The sequence below is a fragment of the Gadus macrocephalus genome, chromosome 1 (assembly GCF_031168955.1).
Source record: "Gadus macrocephalus chromosome 1, ASM3116895v1".
In the NCBI taxonomy this organism is placed as follows: Eukaryota; Metazoa; Chordata; class Actinopteri; order Gadiformes; family Gadidae; genus Gadus; species Gadus macrocephalus.
Window position 1 is genome coordinate 12,277,747 of NC_082382.1, and position 20,628 is coordinate 12,298,374.

General features: G+C 45.6%; 3 protein-coding genes across 6 annotated transcripts in view; 2 read left to right on the forward strand and 1 right to left on the reverse strand.

Moving 5' to 3' along the window:
* The window catches only part of bmp7b (bone morphogenetic protein 7b), a 22,953-nt gene extending 20,041 nt beyond the window's left edge, over positions 1–2,912 (reverse strand). Inside the window, exon 1 of the mRNA XM_060038710.1 lies at positions 2,245–2,912. Coding sequence (XP_059894693.1) covers positions 2,245–2,677 — 433 coding nt within the window. The 5' untranslated portion in view covers positions 2,678–2,912. The remainder of the gene's footprint in view (positions 1–2,244) is intronic.
* spo11 (SPO11 initiator of meiotic double stranded breaks) lies at positions 1,775–14,733 on the forward strand. 4 transcript variants are annotated; one of them, XM_060039486.1, is made up of 15 exons: positions 1,779–2,053; positions 7,794–8,475; positions 8,602–8,913; positions 9,232–9,345; positions 10,018–10,106; positions 10,381–10,447; positions 10,538–10,646; positions 10,874–10,960; positions 11,638–11,674; positions 11,824–11,933; positions 12,116–12,215; positions 12,800–12,837; positions 13,205–13,281; positions 13,758–13,869; positions 14,023–14,733. In XM_060039486.1, exons 4-15 carry the CDS (start codon positions 9,272–9,274, stop codon positions 14,140–14,142), a joined length of 1,020 nt encoding a protein of 339 aa, XP_059895469.1. In that variant the 5' UTR covers positions 1,779–2,053; positions 7,794–8,475; positions 8,602–8,913; positions 9,232–9,271; the 3' UTR covers positions 14,143–14,733. The 4 variants fall into 4 exon arrangements, with proteins under 4 accessions (XP_059895550.1, XP_059895469.1, XP_059895313.1 ...); XM_060039330.1 differs by having other exon boundaries at positions 1,780–2,053; positions 8,602–9,082; XM_060039408.1 differs by having other exon boundaries at positions 1,780–2,037; positions 8,602–9,082.
* A 145-nt stretch (positions 14,734–14,878) lies between these two features.
* Positions 14,879–19,627, forward strand: LOC132447530 (5-aminolevulinate synthase, non-specific, mitochondrial-like). Its single transcript, XM_060038383.1, has 11 exons — positions 14,879–15,047; positions 15,226–15,434; positions 15,644–15,790; positions 15,996–16,100; positions 16,378–16,612; positions 16,927–17,111; positions 17,447–17,626; positions 17,795–17,959; positions 18,067–18,335; positions 18,524–18,686; positions 19,383–19,627. The coding sequence occupies exons 1-11, from the start codon at positions 14,992–14,994 to the stop codon at positions 19,541–19,543; spliced, it is 1,875 nt and encodes a 624-aa protein (XP_059894366.1). The 5' UTR covers positions 14,879–14,991; the 3' UTR covers positions 19,544–19,627.
* Positions 19,628–20,628: the final 1,001 nt, after the last annotated feature.

Genomic DNA, 20,628 nt, shown 5'->3' on the forward strand with positions numbered 1-20,628 from the left:
AAGCCATTTACACAGCTGGCCTTTTTAACTGAGGTGACTCAGTCAAGACAAGGTCCCTTGCTCTGGGGTCCGTCCCAAAAACCACACCCACCCTGGCCAGCTACGAACTGTCCCAGCAGTGCTTACGAGGCGCAGTCAAATCCCGACCTTGGCTTTCGCTCATACAGCCACCAATAAGCCAATGCTACAGAGGGAGCCCAACCTGGGGAAACTTTTACGGTTGATTTTAATAATTGTTTAAATAATCAAGTTGGATTTCTGAGCCCTAATGGACTACCACCTCAGCCGAGTCATATCAAGCAATTCAGATGGTTTTGTTTTATCTACACAGAGAATACCTGGAACAATTGCATGCCAGCCCTAGCTGAATGTCAAAGTAAACATTCCAGTTTGGACAAAGCTAGGATTTCCAAGCGGGTTCCTGTGGTCCTTTTTGTGGTATACAGATGTTGTATCAGGTATAAAGGTCACACCAAGCCAATAGCGATGTCAGTCTTGTTCATCTACTTATACCCCTCGTTTCATTTTATCAGATGGCAGACAATATTCAACCAGATCTCTGATCTCATCCGACTTTAATGTCCATTGCCGTAAATGAATGTGTTGTTATTGAATCATGTCATATGGTTTGTGGTAGGCCTAATTGTAAATACAACATTCTGGCCTTAGAAAGCCTTTGAACATATATTGCAAAGATGCGTCTTGTGAAACATTTGAAACAACAAAGTATAAACGATGGTTATTCTATTTAATTATCCTGCCAATTCATCCAATTTAAAGTAAAACACATCTTCATGCATGATCCTTCTTCCCCAAGTGGTGCCTTCTCTTGTTTCCCTGTCACTGTTAAAGTCACTCTGTTTCTCCATCCGGCGCCGTCTCATGTGGAAGGTAATGAATGAGTTAGGCCTACCATGTCATCGGTACTATTCAATCAAAGCTGACTCAAATTTGATGGTTATCACATGAGACTGGAAGAGGATAAACAAGTAACCCTTTTCTGCCTTTTTTTCTGACTGCAAGCACAGCAAAACGACACCAGTGAGGCTAAAACACACGCCAACTTTAGGATTCTTAAATGAGTGATATGCATCACCAGGCTCAACATGTGTGCATCATGGGTGACGTTGACAAACAAGTTTGTAGCCTACAACTCTATAATCCCATTGGTTTAACTTGTGTTCTAAAATTAAAGATTTTCAACAATTTACTCTCTTTCTCGCTTTCTCTCACACACGAACACACACACACACACACGCACACACACGCACACACATGCACACACTTCCCATTGCAAGTTTATTGGCGCTTGGTCCGAGCCAGAGAGTGAGTGAGGCCCTTGACTTTGTGAGACTGTGTGGTCAGGCCGTCTGTGTCACTGCCTGTCAGAAATAGTCACAATGCCGTAATGACAGTGCAGCAGCGGTGGAGGAAGCAGTGCAACCTTCCCTCTCCTGCCAGAACACTCTATACAGCCACCATGCTAGGATGTTTTCCAGGATTTATACCTATAGACGTGCTCCTTTAACTTTGGCTGCCGTCCTTTAAATCGCTTTCAGTTAGCTAGCGGGCCATGTGTTCCCTTTGTAGCTAAGAGCCTCCCCGTGCTTTTCATCATACTCTGGCAGCAGTTCATCAATGTAACACGCACACCACTGCACTTTATCAAGATAGAGATTTTGCTTTGACAACTGTTGAGATAACTAAAGGATCTCCCCTTCAGTCCACCTATGCTTAGGATAGTGTAGATATGGGACTAGTTATAGATGAGAAACGAAATTATGCTCGGAAGAAATGATGCTCGGAAGAGTGGATGAGAAGTTAAAAGTCAAACTCTGGGGCCTTTCGTTTAAAACTTTAAAGGGGAAAAAATTAAATCTTTAGTGCACTTTGAACTGTTTCCTGCTGTTGACTTTACTCATTCCCTAGATAAGGCGTTGTTGACATATTATCAGACGCCTGGCCCATCATCTTCAGTAAAAGCACCTGAACCTTCAGCACGCTGCACAGCTGTTCGGCGTCCAGCAGCCCCGTGCGGTATGTGACACTTCTAGTAAATAACAGCACTTTGTTTATGTAAAGCGGTATTCGTCACCTGCATGTGTGTGCAACAGAAACATGCTAATTCATATGACACTGTCAACATTTCACCTTCAAAAACAAGTTCAACTTTTGAACTGGAATGGCAAACAAAAAAAAACACAACAACAACAAATAACATTAAGCATGATGGAGGACTCCTACCTAAATTGACGAAGCTCATCACCATGTCAGCATCGTTCAAGAAGTTGTTGTCCTGCAGGCTAGCAATCGGGGGCCCTTGCGTGGTGAAGACGGGCTTGTAGGGGTACGAGTATCTGTCCTCGTCTCCCTCCGTGGACATTGCATTGTACAGGTCCAACATGAACATGGGCGCAGCGTTGTGCTTCCCGTGGAGATGGGGACGCGGTCGGTGCGGTAAGCCCAGGATCGACAGGATCTCCCGCTGCATCTCCCGGCGTTCCTGGCTCTTCAGCCGCCGGTGGATGAAACTCGAATGGACCTCGTTGTCCAAAGTTAAGTTGGTAAAGAGGCTGTCCGCCAGGACGCAGTAGACCCATAAAAGGAACAAAACAGGAGAACGAGTATCCAAAACGGTTGCCATTGCGAATGCCATGCGTAATTGTGCACAATTCATTTAACTTGGCGAATACAACAAACGAATATCGATCTTCAGCATCAGATGTGTTCAATATCGGAATCAATGTTATGTTAAAAAAATTATCGATCCCACGAATTTGATATCAGGTATCTTAATTTCGGTCGCCGACCATCCACGATCACCAGTAGCCCGTGAGCGGATTCGTTTCACTGAGAGCTCTCTGTCCTGCGAACAAGTTATGAGGAGGTGCTATGTACTGGGAGGAGCAGCGCTGATCGCCAGAGAGGAACACGCTGAGAGAAAGGGAGAGAGAGAGAGAGAGAGAGAGAGAGAGAGAGAGAGAGAGAGAGAGAGAGAGAGAGAGAGAGAGAGAGAGAGAGAGAGAGAGAGAGAGAGAGAGAGAGAGAGAGAGAGAGAGAGAGAGAGAGAGAGAGAGAGAGAGAGAGAGAGGGAGAGAGAGAGAGAGAGAGAGAGAGAGGAGAGAGAGAGAGAGAGAGGAGAGATGAGGAGAGAGAGAGAGAGAGGGAGAGGAGAGGGGGGAGGGGGGGGGGGGAGCGAGAGAGGGGGGGGAGAGCGTGTGAGACAGAGTGTGTGAGAGAGAGAGAGAGGGTCAAGAGGAAGGAGAGAGAGAGAGAGAGAGAGTTTGGTTTGGAGAGAGAGAGAGAGTTTGTGTTTGTGTGTGTGTGTGTGTGTGTGTGTGTGTGTGTGTGTGTGTGTGTGTGTGTGTGTGTGTGTGTGTGTGTGTGTACACGTGTGTTTAGAAAGAAGATTCTAAAGTTGGTTGTCTGAAATATGGTCTTTGTTACTTTTTGCAGTTGCAAATATGACAAAAAAAATATGACAAGAATGATCCTGTGATACTGTGTGTCTTATCCCTGAAAAGGGTAAGATTTTCTTTTTCTTTGGGCACATCCGATTGAGTAATGTGGGAGAGGTTGAAGCCTGCATTGGAAATCTCAATTTTACAGCCTGCCCATGTGATGTGCAGGTGCATCCTAACAAAAGGGAACCATGTAACTTGGAACAGCCTCATTGGTGGTTGATTGGGTTCAGTAGAAACTCTGTGTGGAAACTCTGTGTCCGCTAACAAACTGTTCCGCTCAGTATTATGCGTGCATGTTGAGATTGCATGGGGTTTGTCACAGAGTCTGTGGAGCGCGGGCAGCATGCATGCTCGGAAAGAGGGATGCACATGTTTGGCAGCGACATCATGCCCCCATCTGCCTCTTCAACCTTGGTTGAACACTGCGCTTTATAATGGACATTTTATCCTGGCCCTCTTGTGTGCTGTAGTAATACTGCTCTACTCTAGTGATTGTGAAGATTCCCTTAACTCAATTTGATTGATTATTTACATATAGAAGCACATTTATCACAAATTGCATCGACCAATAATCGACTTCATGTTACCCTGTTGTATCGATGTGAAATATGCTTTTGATATTCTGGGAAGCGATGACGATCACGTTTCTTTCCCCTGGAGACATGCTCAGCCAGAGTTCAGACAGCAAGGTGATCTTTTCAAAGTAGGCCTCTGGTGAAGAAATACAGGCAGCCAGCCGGCTTAAGATTCTTTGCTATAATTGCATGCAGAGGAAGCGTGGGCAGGGTGGAGTGTATGTCTCCAGGTTCTGTCTTCTTTAAACTCACCTCCCCTGTCCATTTAATACGGTTCGTCTTCAAAGCACAGCCACTCCCCTTTTTCCGATGACAATTCAATGTGGTTTCCCTTGAAAGCCTACAAAACACAGCCGCTGCTCGTGCTGCATATCTACCAGATACTCTATTGCTTTTAAATGACCTTTCAGCGGTAGCCTGTAACATATAAACATTGTTATCCGGTGCCACAGCTAGAATCAGCTAATAGCCCCAAGTGTTTACATTTCAGCAGTTTCAGACCAAGGACATGAAAGGGACTTGGTTCCAGTTATAGCTATACATCTCTCTCTCTCTCTCTCTCTCTCTCTCTCTCTCTCTCTCTCTCTCTCTCTCTCTCTCTCTCTCTCTCTCTCCCACTCTTGCTCTTGCCCTCTCTGTCACACTCATTTTACTGGGGAGAGTTCAGACCCCCCTTGGACCTCCATCAGCCCCCTAACCTGGGTCGAGTCAGTAGCCAGAGAGGAACTGTTGCCCTGGGTCAGGACAATAGGAACAGACCCCCCTTTGTTAGGACCTCCATGGCCATGGTGACAGTCCTCATAAACAAAGGACACAGACTTGGGCCAGGCCTCACTGAGCAGCCAGCACTGAGGGGCCTTTTACCAGGGGAGCCACTGCAGAACAAACTATATCTGAGTCTTCTACCTTCAATTACTACCTTTCTCCTTCATATCATTTTATATTTATCCCAGTTAACCCCCAAACCCCCCCCCCACACACACACACACACACACACACACACACACACACACACAAACACAAACACACACATACAAACATACACACACACACACACACACACACACACACACACACACACACACACACACACACACACACACACACACACACATACCCACACACACTTTTCGGAACACACAAAATAAACTAACTCACAAACAGTGACGTTTATAGAAATAACCCTAAAATATTAAACACATTATCTCCCAAGGGTGCGCACGTAACATTCTAACAGTCTGTGTCACCAGCAGGCCAGCCCACACACACTGGCATGTAAACAAAACCAAGCCAACTCCACTTGTGCCAAAAAACACATTAGGACAGTGCAATACTCTGGCCCACTAACTGGCCCATACCTATGTCATGTGTGTATAGTTCAGATAAACGGACCACTCATGTTCTCAATGAGCAGAGTCATGACTGACAATCTGAGGTCCAAATTTGCCAAGTGTTGAATCACTGGTGCCAGGTGGAGGAGTAAGCTCTGTTTAACCGGCCCAGGGTTAGTTTACTCGTCCCATCAACACCCATTCCCCACGCAGTACCTTTGTAATCAAAATACCAACAAGGTCCCTCAATAGCCTGGAAGACCAAAAGTGATGGGGTCGCAGACATCCTGAGTCCTGGACCCGTAAATAGCTTAAACACACTTCTACCTCCAGGCCCTTGAAATGTAGGTCTGCACCGAACCCCCGCAACACACACACACACACACACACACACACACACACACACACACACACACGCATACACACACACACACACACACACACACACACACACACACACACACACACACACACACACACACACACACACACACACACACACACACATACACCTTCTCTACTAATCTTAGCCTGCGTGTACCAACATACACTTGCCCACTCAGGCAGGTCACAGCACAACATCAGGAACCAAAGGAGAGGACCACACAGAGCAGGCCAGTGAATCACCCCCTGGAATAGGCTTGCATTCATGGCAAAAAAAAACAACACAAGGAAAATTATCACATTCACATTCTTTTGCAGACGTCTGCATAAGCACACATTTCCTTGGAAGATAGAAGTTGGGGCACTCTGCTTATCTATTTATGACATCTCCGCGGATCAGATCAGAGGTTGGATTAATATTTAGACCGTCAGCGGTCCTCCTTTGAAGGCTTTGGGATGCATGGTGTGTGTGTGTGTGTGTGTGTGTGTGTGTGTGTGTGAACGTGGGGGTAGTATAGCAAGCCATAGGGGGTGAAGCAAAGGGGGTATAGTAAAAACTGTTTCAAGGTGAATTGCTTTTGAAATGAAGGAGTATGGAATTGGTGGGGGGGAGGGGTTCAAGGAGTTGAAGCCCGTCCTGTTCCCCCACACCACCCTAAACCCCATTGTTCCCGCTCTACCTGCCCAACCACACAACGTCTTGAGCTCTTTCTTTTCCTTGATCTGACCCCATGCGGTGTGTACACTGCACAGAGCGGCGGTCTGTTTAAACAGCCCGTCCAGGTGTGGCAAAACGATTGCAAATGTTTCGCCTTCTGGTGTCCGACACTTCCAGGGGCCTCGGGAACATGTGAAACACAGCTGGGAGACAGGCAAAGACACAGACGGAAGAAAGAGACTCTTGAACGACCTCAAGAAATCATTATCTCTTGCACACATTCCTCTCCCTGCGGATCTTGACATACCAAGCAGAGGCATGTCACAACAACCCGAGAGGTAACCGCATCGTTCCAAAAGCGACACAAATCTGCCCTTTCCTTCATGTCAGTCAGTGCTTACTTTCTCCTGGTTTCCTGGTTCTCCCCACCAGCCCTAACTCCCGCCCGGCCCGTCTGTCCACAGCGGTGAATGGTATAAAGGGGACACCGGAGAAGCCCGCGTCTGATTCATGGCACTCAGCAGCACCCTGCTAACCCTCATCATTTATGTCTGGGGCTGACGACAGGCCCCCGAGATACCATGTTACTTAAGCTCCCCACAAAGCCGGCGGAGTCGCCCGAGCCCCACAGCCACCGCAGGAAGTTATCAATCGCTCACTCTGTGGTCCCATGTCAGAGGATAAAGGCATTGACATTACGCTGGTCTCCCTCTGACAGCCACACACTCACACACACACACACACACACACACACACATCAGTGTGTCCATTATCGAGGTGTGAGGATCTGATAAAGGCCTGCCCCCCCCCCCCTCCCCGCCCCCTCAGCCAACCTCGATCTATATCTGGGGCCGCTGCAGGGGAATGCCATGGGCCTGCTGGATTCTCGTTCTCATCACCCTGTGAGGCGGTACTCTGGCTGTCAATCAGAGCGCAAGGCTAGGGTAATCAGTCACCTCTACTTTAGGGGATGCTGGTCTGAGGGGCCATTAGGAAACAGTCAGCCCCAGCCAGCAGGGTCTGGCCCGGGCCAAGCGCTGACGAGAACCAGAGGAGGAGAGTCCGATACGAGGAGAGGGGTGGGGGTGCCAGAGGGAGGTGGCTCTGTTGTGTGGCTACAGGATTGTGAAGGGAGGCCGCCTCTGTTTTCTATTTGTGAGGATTAGGTTGACAGATCTGTATTTAGTTTCTTAGGGCCTCTAGCCGCAGCTAATCCCCCTCACCTGCAGTGCCCCCCTCGCTTCCCTTTCTTCTGACCTGCCAGCCCCCCACCGCTGCTCTCTGCCCTTCCTCCGATCCCCCCCCCCCCCCCCCCCCCTGCCCAGCACAAACACTCATCCCGAGACAAAAGCACATGACTCGTTTCACCCTGTCTCCTCAGGTTAGAGGCGCACACTCGACGCAGGCTTCTTTCCTGGGCCCTGGAAGCAGCGGGAGACTCTGCTTCTCCGGGATGAAGGAAAATTAAAAGCCCCCACCCCCCTCCACCCCTCTCAGCCAAACCAGTGGCCTTTCACAGATTTCCTCTTTTTAAGCCAGGGAAAGGTTTGTTCCCTTCCCTTACATTTCTTAGAGATACTCGTTACCAAGCAATTAACAACCATTACCACGGAAGCAACTTGTCAGAGCCGCTCAGGGGAAATGGAGACCTTTGGCGGAGCTACACGTTAGGAAATATTCGGGGTCAGGTCAGGGGCTCAAACCCCCTCTCTTCAGATGTTGGCTCCCACACACTTTACTTGAGGCCGGTGGAAAAAAGAAAGACCACAGGGCCTCCACAAACACACACAGCATGCCGGCCACTAATTCTTGACAGAAAAGACCCCTAGTGACCTGATAAAATCTAAACATGGTTTCTTGCTTGATAACGAGTCACATGATTTCAACATTAAAGGAGAATGCTGCTGACAAGGGAATCAGAGTGAGTTCTTCACCCCCTGGGTGATTTAAGCAATGCATACAAATAATGGGTAACTTTGCCTGAATAAAGATTGCCTAATTTTAAGTTTATAAACTAGGAACATTATGGAACCATATGGAATGAAAAGTGTAATCGTCTTTTTGTTGCCCTCATAAGTATTAATCACATTTTAGAAAAAAATATCCACATTTCTTTTGGTACATTTCCTTTGTTTTCCATAGAAATTATTATGTTGACCATTTGCTCACTCCCCTTCACGCCCCAACAGGCATTAGCAGGTTCATGAGATCTCATCACGACGCGGCGCCACAGAAGAAGATGCTCACGGCCCGGGGACGCTCACGCGAGATGAGCCATAACAGACCGAGTAATAATTAAAACGTGTCCGGGAATGAGTGACACAGGACCGGACGTATATCTAGACTAAAACCTGCGGGTCTATGCGTGTAGTAACGGCTTGATACAGTTTCCTACAGTCGTGGTGCGTGACGTTGTCCTGTTTGTTGATGTGAATCCACACGAACAGGCATTGGCGGGCGCGCGGGTGGTGCGCGTGAGCAGCAGACATCTGTGACTGATGGTAAAATAATCACATCCATTCAGACCACGCTCACGTTTAGCCTTGTTTAGCCTTTTTGACGTTCAATGGAAACCGGCCAGCAAGAGCAGTTTGCTGAAATTGATAAACTGCGCGATGAATTGTTGACAAACATAAAATGTGACGTCGAACCACCAAAGCAACTCGACAGGTGTGTTTTCTAATTCATTTGAACGTTTTTTTAAATGGTCGTCCAAGCGTCGTCGTCGTCCCCCCGTCGTGACTTGAAACGATTATTGAATGAAATCTATGTTTTCATTGTGGTTCAGCCTGCTGACACATTTGTTGTTCATTTTCCAGTCGAGAAGTTTTGACACGAATAGAAAATGTGATTCTTGGAATGGTCGCCACGCTGTCCAAGGACGAGGCCCCCGTCCTGGTGCTGCCCAGCAGGTCCGACTGGGCCAATGTGAGGTGAATAACATGGAAAACAAAACCTCTATCTAACATGTTGGAGGAAGTTTAATGCGGGAAATATGTGTTCAAGATCAGTGACACAAAAAAAATCCCCTATTGCTAGAGATTTAATATTTAATAGCTTCCGGACTATCAGAGCATTTCCATCTGTCAAACAGTTGAAACACTCCTGAACGCACTCTCACACACACACACACACACACACACACACACACACACACACACACACACACACACACACACACACACACACACACACACATATACACACACATATACACACACATACACAGGCTCAGTCACTCCCCATAAAAACCGGTAGCTAGCAGAGGTCTTTAATGAGCCTATAGGCGAGGTAAGCTAGACCTTTGGCTCAGAACTAGGCAAACTGTCTGGTGTAATTCAGATCAAACATGAACACATCTTAGAGCGCATTTTCACTCAGCTCCTTTAAAAGTGAGAACACAGTAACTTGAGAGCCAAATGTTTTGCGGTGGAATTGCACTGGTGATGATGGGACTCGCAGGTAACCCCCGGGCCTCCGGGAGTTTTTAGTTTTTTGAGGGCTTGCAGGTGGTGTCTGACTCAGAAGAGTGAACATTAAGCTACCACTTAAACTGTTTGAGGATTATGGTTTGATTTGCCTTCTTCAATCTTTTTGCATGTGAGTTTCGACAGTGCAGTTGGTCTGCAAATGATCGCAGGAAGCTCAGTCACCACTGTTCGGAGCGACTGCCCTTTGTCTGTCAAAAAGTTTGGTAAGAAAAAGGGACATATACACACACACAAACGCACAACCCTTATTTATTTTAAACCAAATCTACTAGGATTTTAGACTGCTCTGTGGTCATTCATAATAGCTTTAACATTAACATTGTTTGCTGAAAGTATAGTAATGCAACATATTATATTCATGACCATACATTAAACCATATTGACTGTATGAACAAGTTAAATTACAAGAAGGGGAAATAATCATATTATATATAAAATGGAAGTCCCTAACATTTAAGATATTCCTCTTTGTTATAGCACAAATCTTTAAGATTCTCTCTATCATCTATAAACTTGTGCAGAGCAACTCATACGCCACAAAGAGGTAACTATTATAATTAGTTGAAAATGATGAAGGCCCTTTGCTAATTTGACATGAACCTATTAGAGTTGATTTGTTTTGTGTCTAATACAGGGACATATATTACAACGACACCCAGCTCTTTGGCTATCAGAGGGCAGTGGACTGTATTGTGGACGACATCTCCTGCATGCTCCAGGTTCCACGCAGGACACTACATGTGGTACATGGGCATCAGTATGTGCATGATTGTGTGCGTGCGTGTCTGAGGGGGTACGCATATTGATTTGTGTATAAAAACACTCTCCTTATCGTAACTCCTTATATTATATAAACGTGTTAAATGCCCGGAGGCAATTTTGGGATCTTGCATAATGCAAGCATTAACCTTCATCTTAGCAAAAAAAAATGAAAGATTTTATAATGTGTGTGTGTGATTCTCGTCATCAGTTGGCCACATCAAAAGGCTTCCTCTGCGGTGATCTGAGTTACCTAGAAGGCGATGGTTCCCGGGTCAGCTGCCTCTCCAGCTCTGCTGTACGTACCTGTCATGAGCTATACCCTTACCTGAAAGCCCACCCTACACATCCCTGACCCGACATCAACAGCTCCAACATCAGCATGCTGGAGAGTGAAATACATGGAGTAGGAATAAACCATTCCTGGGTGTCCCGCTATTGGAAAATAAGGCAAGACAGGGGTGGTGATGTATTGTATTAACAGTTGTAAATTATTGAGGTTTATTCCGCTTCTGCCACACTTAACAACAATGGTTGGATAAAAGTTAATTTCATCTATAATGTTATAGATTTCTTCATTGACCTATTCACCTGAAATTCGAATATACTTCTTCGAAAATATTGTTTTTACGTGGTCATGGAAACGCCTGGTCGATAGTTCTTTACCATTGTTGTTCATGTTGGGTTTTTTTTCACATTGATTTGGTACTGCTAAAAGACAGATGTGTCCCGTTATTGAAAAATAACGGGACACATCTGCACAACCTTGGAACGCTTTTGACCCATCCGAATCAAGTGTTGAACAATGCTGTGGTATAAATGTTATATAAACACTGAGCTAGCTTAAGTACATCTTGAGACATTTCATTCTAGGAGTTCACCATGAGCCTTTTGTCTTCAAATCATCTGTTTCTTCTTCTTCATCGATGAGCCATAAACGCTTAACCTTTTGATGTTACGATATTTCATTTTCAGGCTGTCCCTGTGTCTTCCAATGTTGCCGGAATTAAAAGTATCCTTTTGGGAAATCAAAACATGGTTACACAATCTCTCTGACCCCCACTGCTCTGTTATCGTTTCCTGCTCTTGAGTTCTCTCTGACTCACGCAACCGCATCCATTGTGAGAAGCATTGTGTGTGCCTGACCTCCTCACTTTCCAGATATTGTGTCTTCTGCCAAGTTTGTCCTCATTGTGGAGAAAGATGCCACGTTCCAGAGATTGATTGACGATGACTTCTGCTCAAAGCTCTGCCCTTGTATCATGATCACAGTGTGTCTGACTTCAATATTTTGAGCATATTTTGAAACTTGATTGTAACCATGGTAGTCATTGACTGCCATTAGTGGACAGGACACATTTCTCAAAGGCATCTTCCAATACCATGCGTACATATACTTTAACACAAGTGTGTGTGTGTGTGTGTGTGTGTGTTTGTGTGTATGGGTTGTCAGGGTAAAGGGTTCCCAGATGTAAACAGCAGGCTGATGGTGAGGAAGCTTTGGGACACTCTGCACATCCCCATCTTTGCCCTGGTGGACGCTGACCCTCATGGTACACCTCTACTCTCTGTCTTTTAATCACATGATTGCTCTTCTTCCAGGTCGCTATGAGCCAAGTATATGTCCTATAGCACACAACAGAACAGACACCATACCGACTGTGAAGCAGGTCTACGTGGAACACCTCTAGTGATGTGGTTACTTTATTACTTAAGCACGCGGACATGGATTTCATTCTACGATGAATAATTCAATTAAACCAAGAATAAGCAGAACTAAGACAACGTGGATAATCACATCATCTCTGTTCACAAGGTTGTAGAACTCCTTGTACCTGATTCCGAAAAGTCCCATTACATAAGAATAATTAAAGGAATAAATGTAATGAAGCATGGGGCGCGTTAGCTCCCACTGACGACAGTGAGCACCTGTGACCTTTCCATTGTGTCGTACTCGAGGCTGTCCAAGTCAATTACTCCCCATTAGCCTGTAGGATAGCGGGCCATTGTACAATCCACATCTTCTCCCCTCGTTATGTCTGTGGGGATAATTTCTCTCTGCCATGGCCTCTGATGTGTGAATCTCTGCTTCCCCTCTCCCTCTCCCCCTCCCCCGTTATTCCTTTGATTTTCCCAGGCATTGAGATTATGTGCATCTACAAGTACGGATCGGTGGTGAGTCCCACCGCCAAAGTTATTCCAGTACTGTGTATTATCCAATGAGGCCTGCTCTGTGTCTCTGCGTTAGCAATATGTAATTACATGGCTCCTCAAATGGAAAATGTGCCGATCATCCATCCTAGGATATCTGAACTGACATGTAAAGGCAAACAACCTGTTTGGGATGCTGTGGTATTTACGTTTTTATTATTTCGCTGTGTTGTTCAGTGTTTCCTGCACTATCTTTATCTGTTTTTCGCCCTCTTATATGCATGGTGTGTGTCTGTGTGTGCCTGACTTTGTGTTCCTTTCTGTGTGCGCATGCATGTGTATGCACGTATGCGTGTGTGTTTGCTCAATGCAGCCTTTCTTTTCCCCACAGGCAATGTCGTTTGAGGCCCACAATTTGACTGTCCCTAGCGTGAGGTGGATGGGCCTCCTCCCCTCTGACCTCCAGAGGTTTGGACTCACCACTCACTTACTTCCTACTTCCTCCCGCCTCTAATTGGGATTATATTCTGGACCGTTTAGATGGTTTGTCTCTGCCACTTCTCTCCCCCCGCCATCAGGGAGCGGCTGTGAGGGTATATTGAGTTTTAAGTATACATCCATAATCCTAGCCCGGAGCGAGACCTTTTGACGTCAGTTTAATTGTAGTTTGCAGACTTTGCTTCCCGACCTCCTCAAACGCTGTGTGGTGCAAAGGGGAAAGAAGCAAGGGGTGTATCTCGTGTTTAGTGGTAGTGAGGAAAGAGAATAGTGCCTATTTATTAGCCTGTGTGGTAGCGAGAAAAGATAATAGCCCCTGTTTAATAGCCAGCGTGGTAGGGAGAAAACATAATAGCCCCTGTTTAATAGCCAGCGTGGTAGGGAGAAAACATAATAGCCCCTGTTTAATAGCCTGTGTCTGAAGATTCAGATTTTCCACCTTTTAGGCTAAGAGTCCCTCAGGACATGCTGATCCCACTCACCCAGAGAGATGAGAGCAAGCTCCACAGCCTCCTCAGAAGACCCTACCTCGCCAGCCAACCGTCCTGGCAGAAAGAGGTCTGGTCTGGGCTGGGGGGGGGGGGGGGGGCAGCGGGGGTATGCGTGTGATCGAGGGCTCACTGGATTGTGAAATGGTTGTAAACATTGCACCTGGTAATCGTTCTTTCGCTGTTTTTCATTGTACTGCGTGCATGTTGTATCTTGTTGCAGATGGACCTGATGCGACAGAACAAAGTAAAAGCTGAGATCCAGTCTCTCTCTGCTATTGGCCCTGACTTCCTCTCCAAAGTCTACCTCCCCAACAAGCTGCGCTATGGGGGCTGGATATGAGGGCAATGCTGCCATCTACTGGCTGACTTCATTATGTAGTTGGTCCACCAAAGCATACATTCATTTCATAATGCTAACATGTTGAACTAGAAGCCATTACACATACAGAAAACGAAAAAAATTAAAGAATAAAAATATGTACTACTGCTGATACTAGTATTTATATAAATATTTTTGATTAAGTAAATAAAAAAACCAAGATATGTTATTCCGCTTTATTTATTGGCAACAGGTGGCGACATTGAAAATGTCTTACAGTGTTTGTAGCAGTTAAGGTCAGTTTTCGGAAATTTGTCCTGAGGACTCATGGCAGGTGTGTAGTATAAGGAATATTCAACAAATGTAATTTTAAATTACATTTTCAGGACTTGAAGAAAAAACAGGTGAGAATTTCAAAAGGCAGGATAGATAGACATGTGAAATACTGGCCGGGTGATATTGACACGCAAAGCCAGTGTTCTATCTCCGTCTGAATTAGCTTTCCCTGTATTTAAAATGAACACATACGGAAATACGTTATTCAGTAACAAACTCGCACCATGTCTTAACTGCATTCTTTTTAAAACATCAAATAAATCGAAGAAGAAAATCCTCCAAGCTTTATCTATTTTATGGGCTGTGATAAAACGGATCACCTCCATGTATGGTGTTTTTGTGTGAGTTGCTTATGTATCTATCTGAGTCTGGCTTTGAACTGAGATGTATGTAGGACCCTTCAGAGGCCCTCCTTTTTCCACCTGTCAGGGGCAGCTGACAGGCAATGCCCAATGAAGGCAGGCTCCACCACAGTGAGCATCTTCTCTGGCTTCAGCGTGTGCAACATCTTGTCGTCATAGTGCTAGTTGAGCCATGTTTCGCAGGATATCTTTCCTCTGTTTCTTCAAAGTGGAGTGGGATGTGTTCAGGTAAAAATAAAAACCATTGTAACCTTTAGAGATGACTTCATGTGATTAAAAAAAAACACTTTTATATTTTGTTCTGTAAAGAGAGTTCACAATTCCATAAGAAAAGCCTTCTATTGCTAACAATGGTTTTGTTTGTATGTTTCATGTTGCCGACTTGGGCTCAATGATGCATTCCTAGGTCACGGTGCTCTCAGATGGACACACTTACCCGCCGTTGTCCCTTCCTGACGGTCGTACCGAGCACAGTGCTGCATTCAGCCGGTCAGAGCTCGCTGGTGGGCTATGCACTGAAGTGCCCTGTGATGATGGAGCTGGCGTCGAGGCCCCGGGTCCGGGAGCTCTCCTCTTCAGCCTCAGTGGCTTCAGTAACATCACCAAAAGAATCGGGTCAGTTGTGTTTCAAGGAGGAACTGAACAGCACAGTAGAGTACTATTCACTTAGCAATAGTTATCGTGGTTCAGGTTTTTTTTATTTACTGTCATGTGTAAAGCTAATTCATCTTTTTTAGTTTTTATGAACCAGCACTTCAGTGTATTTCTACCAATTGTATTGAGATTGTGAGCTCCCTCCTCCCTTTTCATCCATGACCGCCCAGGCCAAACCCTCCCTCCTGGCGAGCAGCCGACCAGCTCCAAGTGCCCCTTCCTGGCCTCTGAGATGGTGCAGCACATCGACCTTGTGGTCAGGGAGGCCAGGCTAGAGCTCCAAGAGGATGTCCACAAGATGAACTCCGCCCGCACAAGTAAGCTAGTGAATGTTGACACAACCCTACTGTACTCGAGGTTAACTCATGTCAGCCCTTAAAGGTCAGACAGTGCAGCACTCAGAGCAAACTTTACAGCTCGTTTAAAGGGTAATGAACAGGCTTGAGAATCAGAGATAACATTACGAGTCATTTTTTGGTGTGTGTTATTTGCTGAGAAACAGTTGAGCTTGTTTTGGCACAGATCAATTGCCAGAGAATTCATCGTTGCTGGGCCTTAAAGAGACCAGGGCCCATAAACCAACAGCTCCTGTGGTTTCTCACCTACTGCGGGACTTTCTGCCCAAAGGTAAATAAAAAACCTATATTTACTTTCACATTTAAGGCATTTTGACGCTTTTATCCAAAGCGACTTACATTTGTCAGAAAATACATTTGCCTATGGATAGTTTTGCCGATAAATACCGGTAAAAATAACTGTTTGTTTTGAGACAGCATAATAATATTATCCTCATGACTTTGAATAATAGCTATTGGTAAACCTCTATCTATCCATCCTTCCATCAACCACATATCCATCACACCCCTCCATCTGTCGGTCTCATCGGTATACTCCCACTCTCCAGCTAGCTTCTTCAGCTACGACAGCTTCTTTGAGAACAAGATTGACGTCAAGAAGAGGGACCACACGTACCGGGTGTTCAAGACGGTGAACCGGCACGCCGCCTCCTTCCCCATGGCAGACCATTACTCCCAGTCTCCCTACTCCCAGACTGCCAGTGGGATGAGGGGCGTGTCTGTGTGGTGCAGCAACGACTACCTGGGCATGAGTCGCCACCCCTCGGTCCTCAACGCTGTCAAGTGAGCAGGAACTTTACCCTACTGACAATGAGTGTTGAGAGAGCAGAAGTCACTCTTAAAGCTTTGCTGCTATAGCATTGTTTTGTATGTATAGTCACTAGCCCGGGTTCGTCGCCACTGATTTACCCTAACCCTAACGATTAGATTCCAATTTCCAAAGGTACAGATTCAATTTAGATTTCTTATTAGATGAGATTCAATATTGTAGATTAATGCAATATAATTAGATACAGAATGAGCATGCACATTTAATTAGAGGATACTTGACTGAGTATTTATATCTTCAGATTGTTTATATTTTCTCCATCCTAAAGGGATGCTCTGCTGACCCATGGAGCCGGCGCTGGGGGCACCAGGAGCATCTCGGGGACCAGCAAGTTCCACGTGGACCTGGAGCACGAGCTGGCTGACCTGCACGGCAAGGACGCCGCGCTGCTCTTCACCTCCTGTTTTGTAGCCAATGACTCCACCCTGTTCACTCTGGCCAAAATGCTACCAGGTGGGATGGAATGCAAAAGCTCAAGTTATCACATCTATCATATATTTACTATTCCTTATGTTTATGTATCATTTCATTGATTTAGCAGATGATTTCAACCAAAGTGATTAGTGAATAGTGAATGAGATACATTAATGAGCAAGTAGGGGTTACCCGCTAACTCTAGGATGACTACATGTAGACTGAGACATGGGAATCAAACCTAGTTCCTTTAGGCTCGGACACCAAAGTCACTACTGGACCATCCATAGTGCTCCACAGATCACCCTGTCTATATTATGTCTTAATTGCTCTTATTAATAACATCATTGTTCATTTGCTTTTTTCTACTCCAGGTTGCCAGATCTATTCTGATGCAGGCAACCACGCCTCGATGATCCAGGGCATAAGGACCAGCGGCGCCCAGAAGTTTGTCTTCCGTCACAATGACGTGGGACACCTGCGAGAGCTGCTGCGGCAGGCTGACCCGGCCACTCCGAAAATCGTGGCCTTCGAGACAGTACACTCTATGGATGGTGGGGGCGCCTTTTGTTTTGTATGCATTTCAGTTTCCCTCGATTGACTTTCTAAGTGACCATATGCCCATATATGGCTGTGGAGCCACTCTCAGTTCAGGGTCGACTGACTTTAGAAGTTTCAGAACCTTTTCTTTAACCTTTATCTCCCCTCTCTCCTCTCAATAGGTGCTGTGTGCCCTCTGGAGGAGATATGTGATACTGCCCATGAGTTTGGCGCCATTACATTTGTGGATGAGGTGCACGCGGTGGGCCTTTATGGGGCCCGGGGCGGGGGCATCGGAGACCGGGACGGGGTCATGCACAAAATGGACATCATCTCCGGCACACTTGGTAAAACACCAATCTCTTTCACATGCATCACCACTTTTACATCCATATATATATATATATATATATATATATATATATATATCACTGATATTTGGAAACGCCACCAGGCAAGGCCTTCGGCTGCATGGGGGGCTACATCGCGGGTACCGCCGCCCTGGTGGACACAGTGAGATCCTACGCCGTGGGCTTCACCTTCACCACCTCCCTGCCCCCCATGCTGCTGGCCGGTGCCAGGGAGTCCGTCCGTATCCTGAAGAGCCGGGAGGGCCGCGGCGTGCGGAGGAGCCACCAGAGGAGTGTGGCGCTGCTGCGGCAAATGCTGACAGCCTCCGGGCTGCCCGTGGTGCGCTGCCCCAGTCACATCATCCCCGTGCTGGTAGGGACCCCCCAGGTCAAAGGTCACCGTACAACCGCTGCTCAGAATGGCTGATCCGTAGTCCGGCGCTTGGCGTCGCGACGGCGGCGTGACTTCTTGTTGCATCTTGTTACCCTGACGTCATTGAGTATTTGAGTTCTGTGCACTTCTTGGGTGACTGAAGCCGGCCGCGGTTCTTTCTACGTCAGGTGGCGGATGCAGAGAAGAACACGGAGGTGAGCGACCTCCTGATGTCCCGGGACCAGATCTACGTCCAGGCCATCAACCACCCCACGGTGGCCAAGGGGGAGGAGCTTCTGCGCATCGCCCCCACGCCGCACCACACCCCCCAGATGATGCAACACTTTGTCGGTGCGTCACCGAGACATAGTGTCAAGGGGTTAGGTCATCTAGTGGGGAACATCAATCATTTATTCGTTCATTTCAAACTAGATTTATTTATTTTCTCTATATTTTTTGCATTATGAGAAAATGTCCTGATTTAAAGTAGAAGATGACAGCTAACTTCCTCTGAACTGATAATATTGATGACAATAGTATTGATTTAAATAGCATCTTTCAAGCACTATCCCCAATTCACTCCTCAAGGATAATTACAAATCCATTGACAGGTGTAGTTTCCTGTTTACACGAAGCGCTATATCACTGAAGGAATTATGTTGTTGAACTCTGCCTAGATGAGTATTTTATTATTAAAATTCATTCATACAATTCATTCATTTGATAGATGCTGGGTTAGGGTAAGGGTTAGTTTTTCTTGCATTGCAAGACAATTTCCCAATTTAAAAGTAGATTATTTTTATCATGAGCATCACATGATATTGACGTCAATCTGTCTAATAATGCCGCGCAAAGTAGTAGGACTGTGGAATGGCTGCGAACGAGTTGGAGTCCAGAGGGAGTTCACTCCACTAGCTGTACGAATCATAACACATAAGAGTCACAAATGTATAATAGTCCATGTTTCATTTGTAGGTTACTCAGTAGGTTGATCCATTAGTCGTACCCATAATGACCCAGGTGTGTGGTTCTTCCCCTGGTCCCCAGAGCGCCTGGTGGAGGCCTGGCAGGAGGTGGGTCTGGACCTGAGGTCTCGCGCGTCAGGAGGGTGTAACTTCTGCACCCAGCCGCTGCACTTTGAGCTGATGAGTGAGAAGGAGAGGTCCTACTTCCAGGGCCTCAGCCACGTGATATCAGCGACCGCATAACGTAACCATGATGAGGAGGAGGAGGTGGATTATGATGATCATCATCATTATTTGAATTATGTTGCATCTTTCAGTACACATCATACAAATTTACCAAAGAAATACAACCATTAGAACAATGTGTGAACTTTATAGGATGACATAGTAGGCTAATATCTGCAGAAAACAACCCTCTTGGCCTTGGAATGTGTGTTCAATATTTGATTGCGATTATTTATTGTGACTTATTATGTACTTTAATCCTGTACACTTTCTAGATATTTATTGATGTTGTTGGATATTTAAATTGTAATATCGGTTCGATACTGGTACATTTAAGAATCTAGGTATAGGCCTATTATAGGTAACAATCTATATTTTTCTTATATTTATAAAGCACATTATTAACTTGCGAACCGTGGTCTGTGTTCACTTTCTTAATATGGCTCGAATTATATCGAAAACCATAATACCCCTTAAGTATCATATTTATCATATTCAATGGTATTTCATAACGACGAGAAGTGTGGTTTTTTTATGATTGCGAAAAGGCAAAACGTGTATTCTGATTTCCCCCACTTGGGGGCGCACTGCAGCTGTGGTTGAGAGCTCTATAAGAAGAGACGTCTGGCACCTCCCTTTTTTTCGATGAGTCACAGACTGTGTAAAGTCCCCCGATCCACCACAAGATGGGGTTTACAGAAATATCAAAATTTTAGAAGTCTAGGTACGAACCTTAGACAAATCATTTTCAGAAGTATTTTTTTTTTTTCTATGATCCATTTAGACAACAATACCACAACTAGACCCCAACCCTGTGCGTTGCATTTAAACGTGATGTTGATATGTTATATTAATATGTATTATGAAACTATTTTCCTTATGTAATGTGGTGCAGTACAGCTATCTTTTTAGCCGATGGTGATGAATCCTTTATAATGAATAAAGGATTCCTGTATAAAACAATCCTTTATACGCCTACTTGGCTCAATTCCCATATCCCATCTGCATATTATGAGTATAATTGATGCAGGGATCCAAGGCGCTCAGTGGAACCGTTGACAATCAAAACATTCCGTTTCTCATGAATGAAAGATGCTGCATCT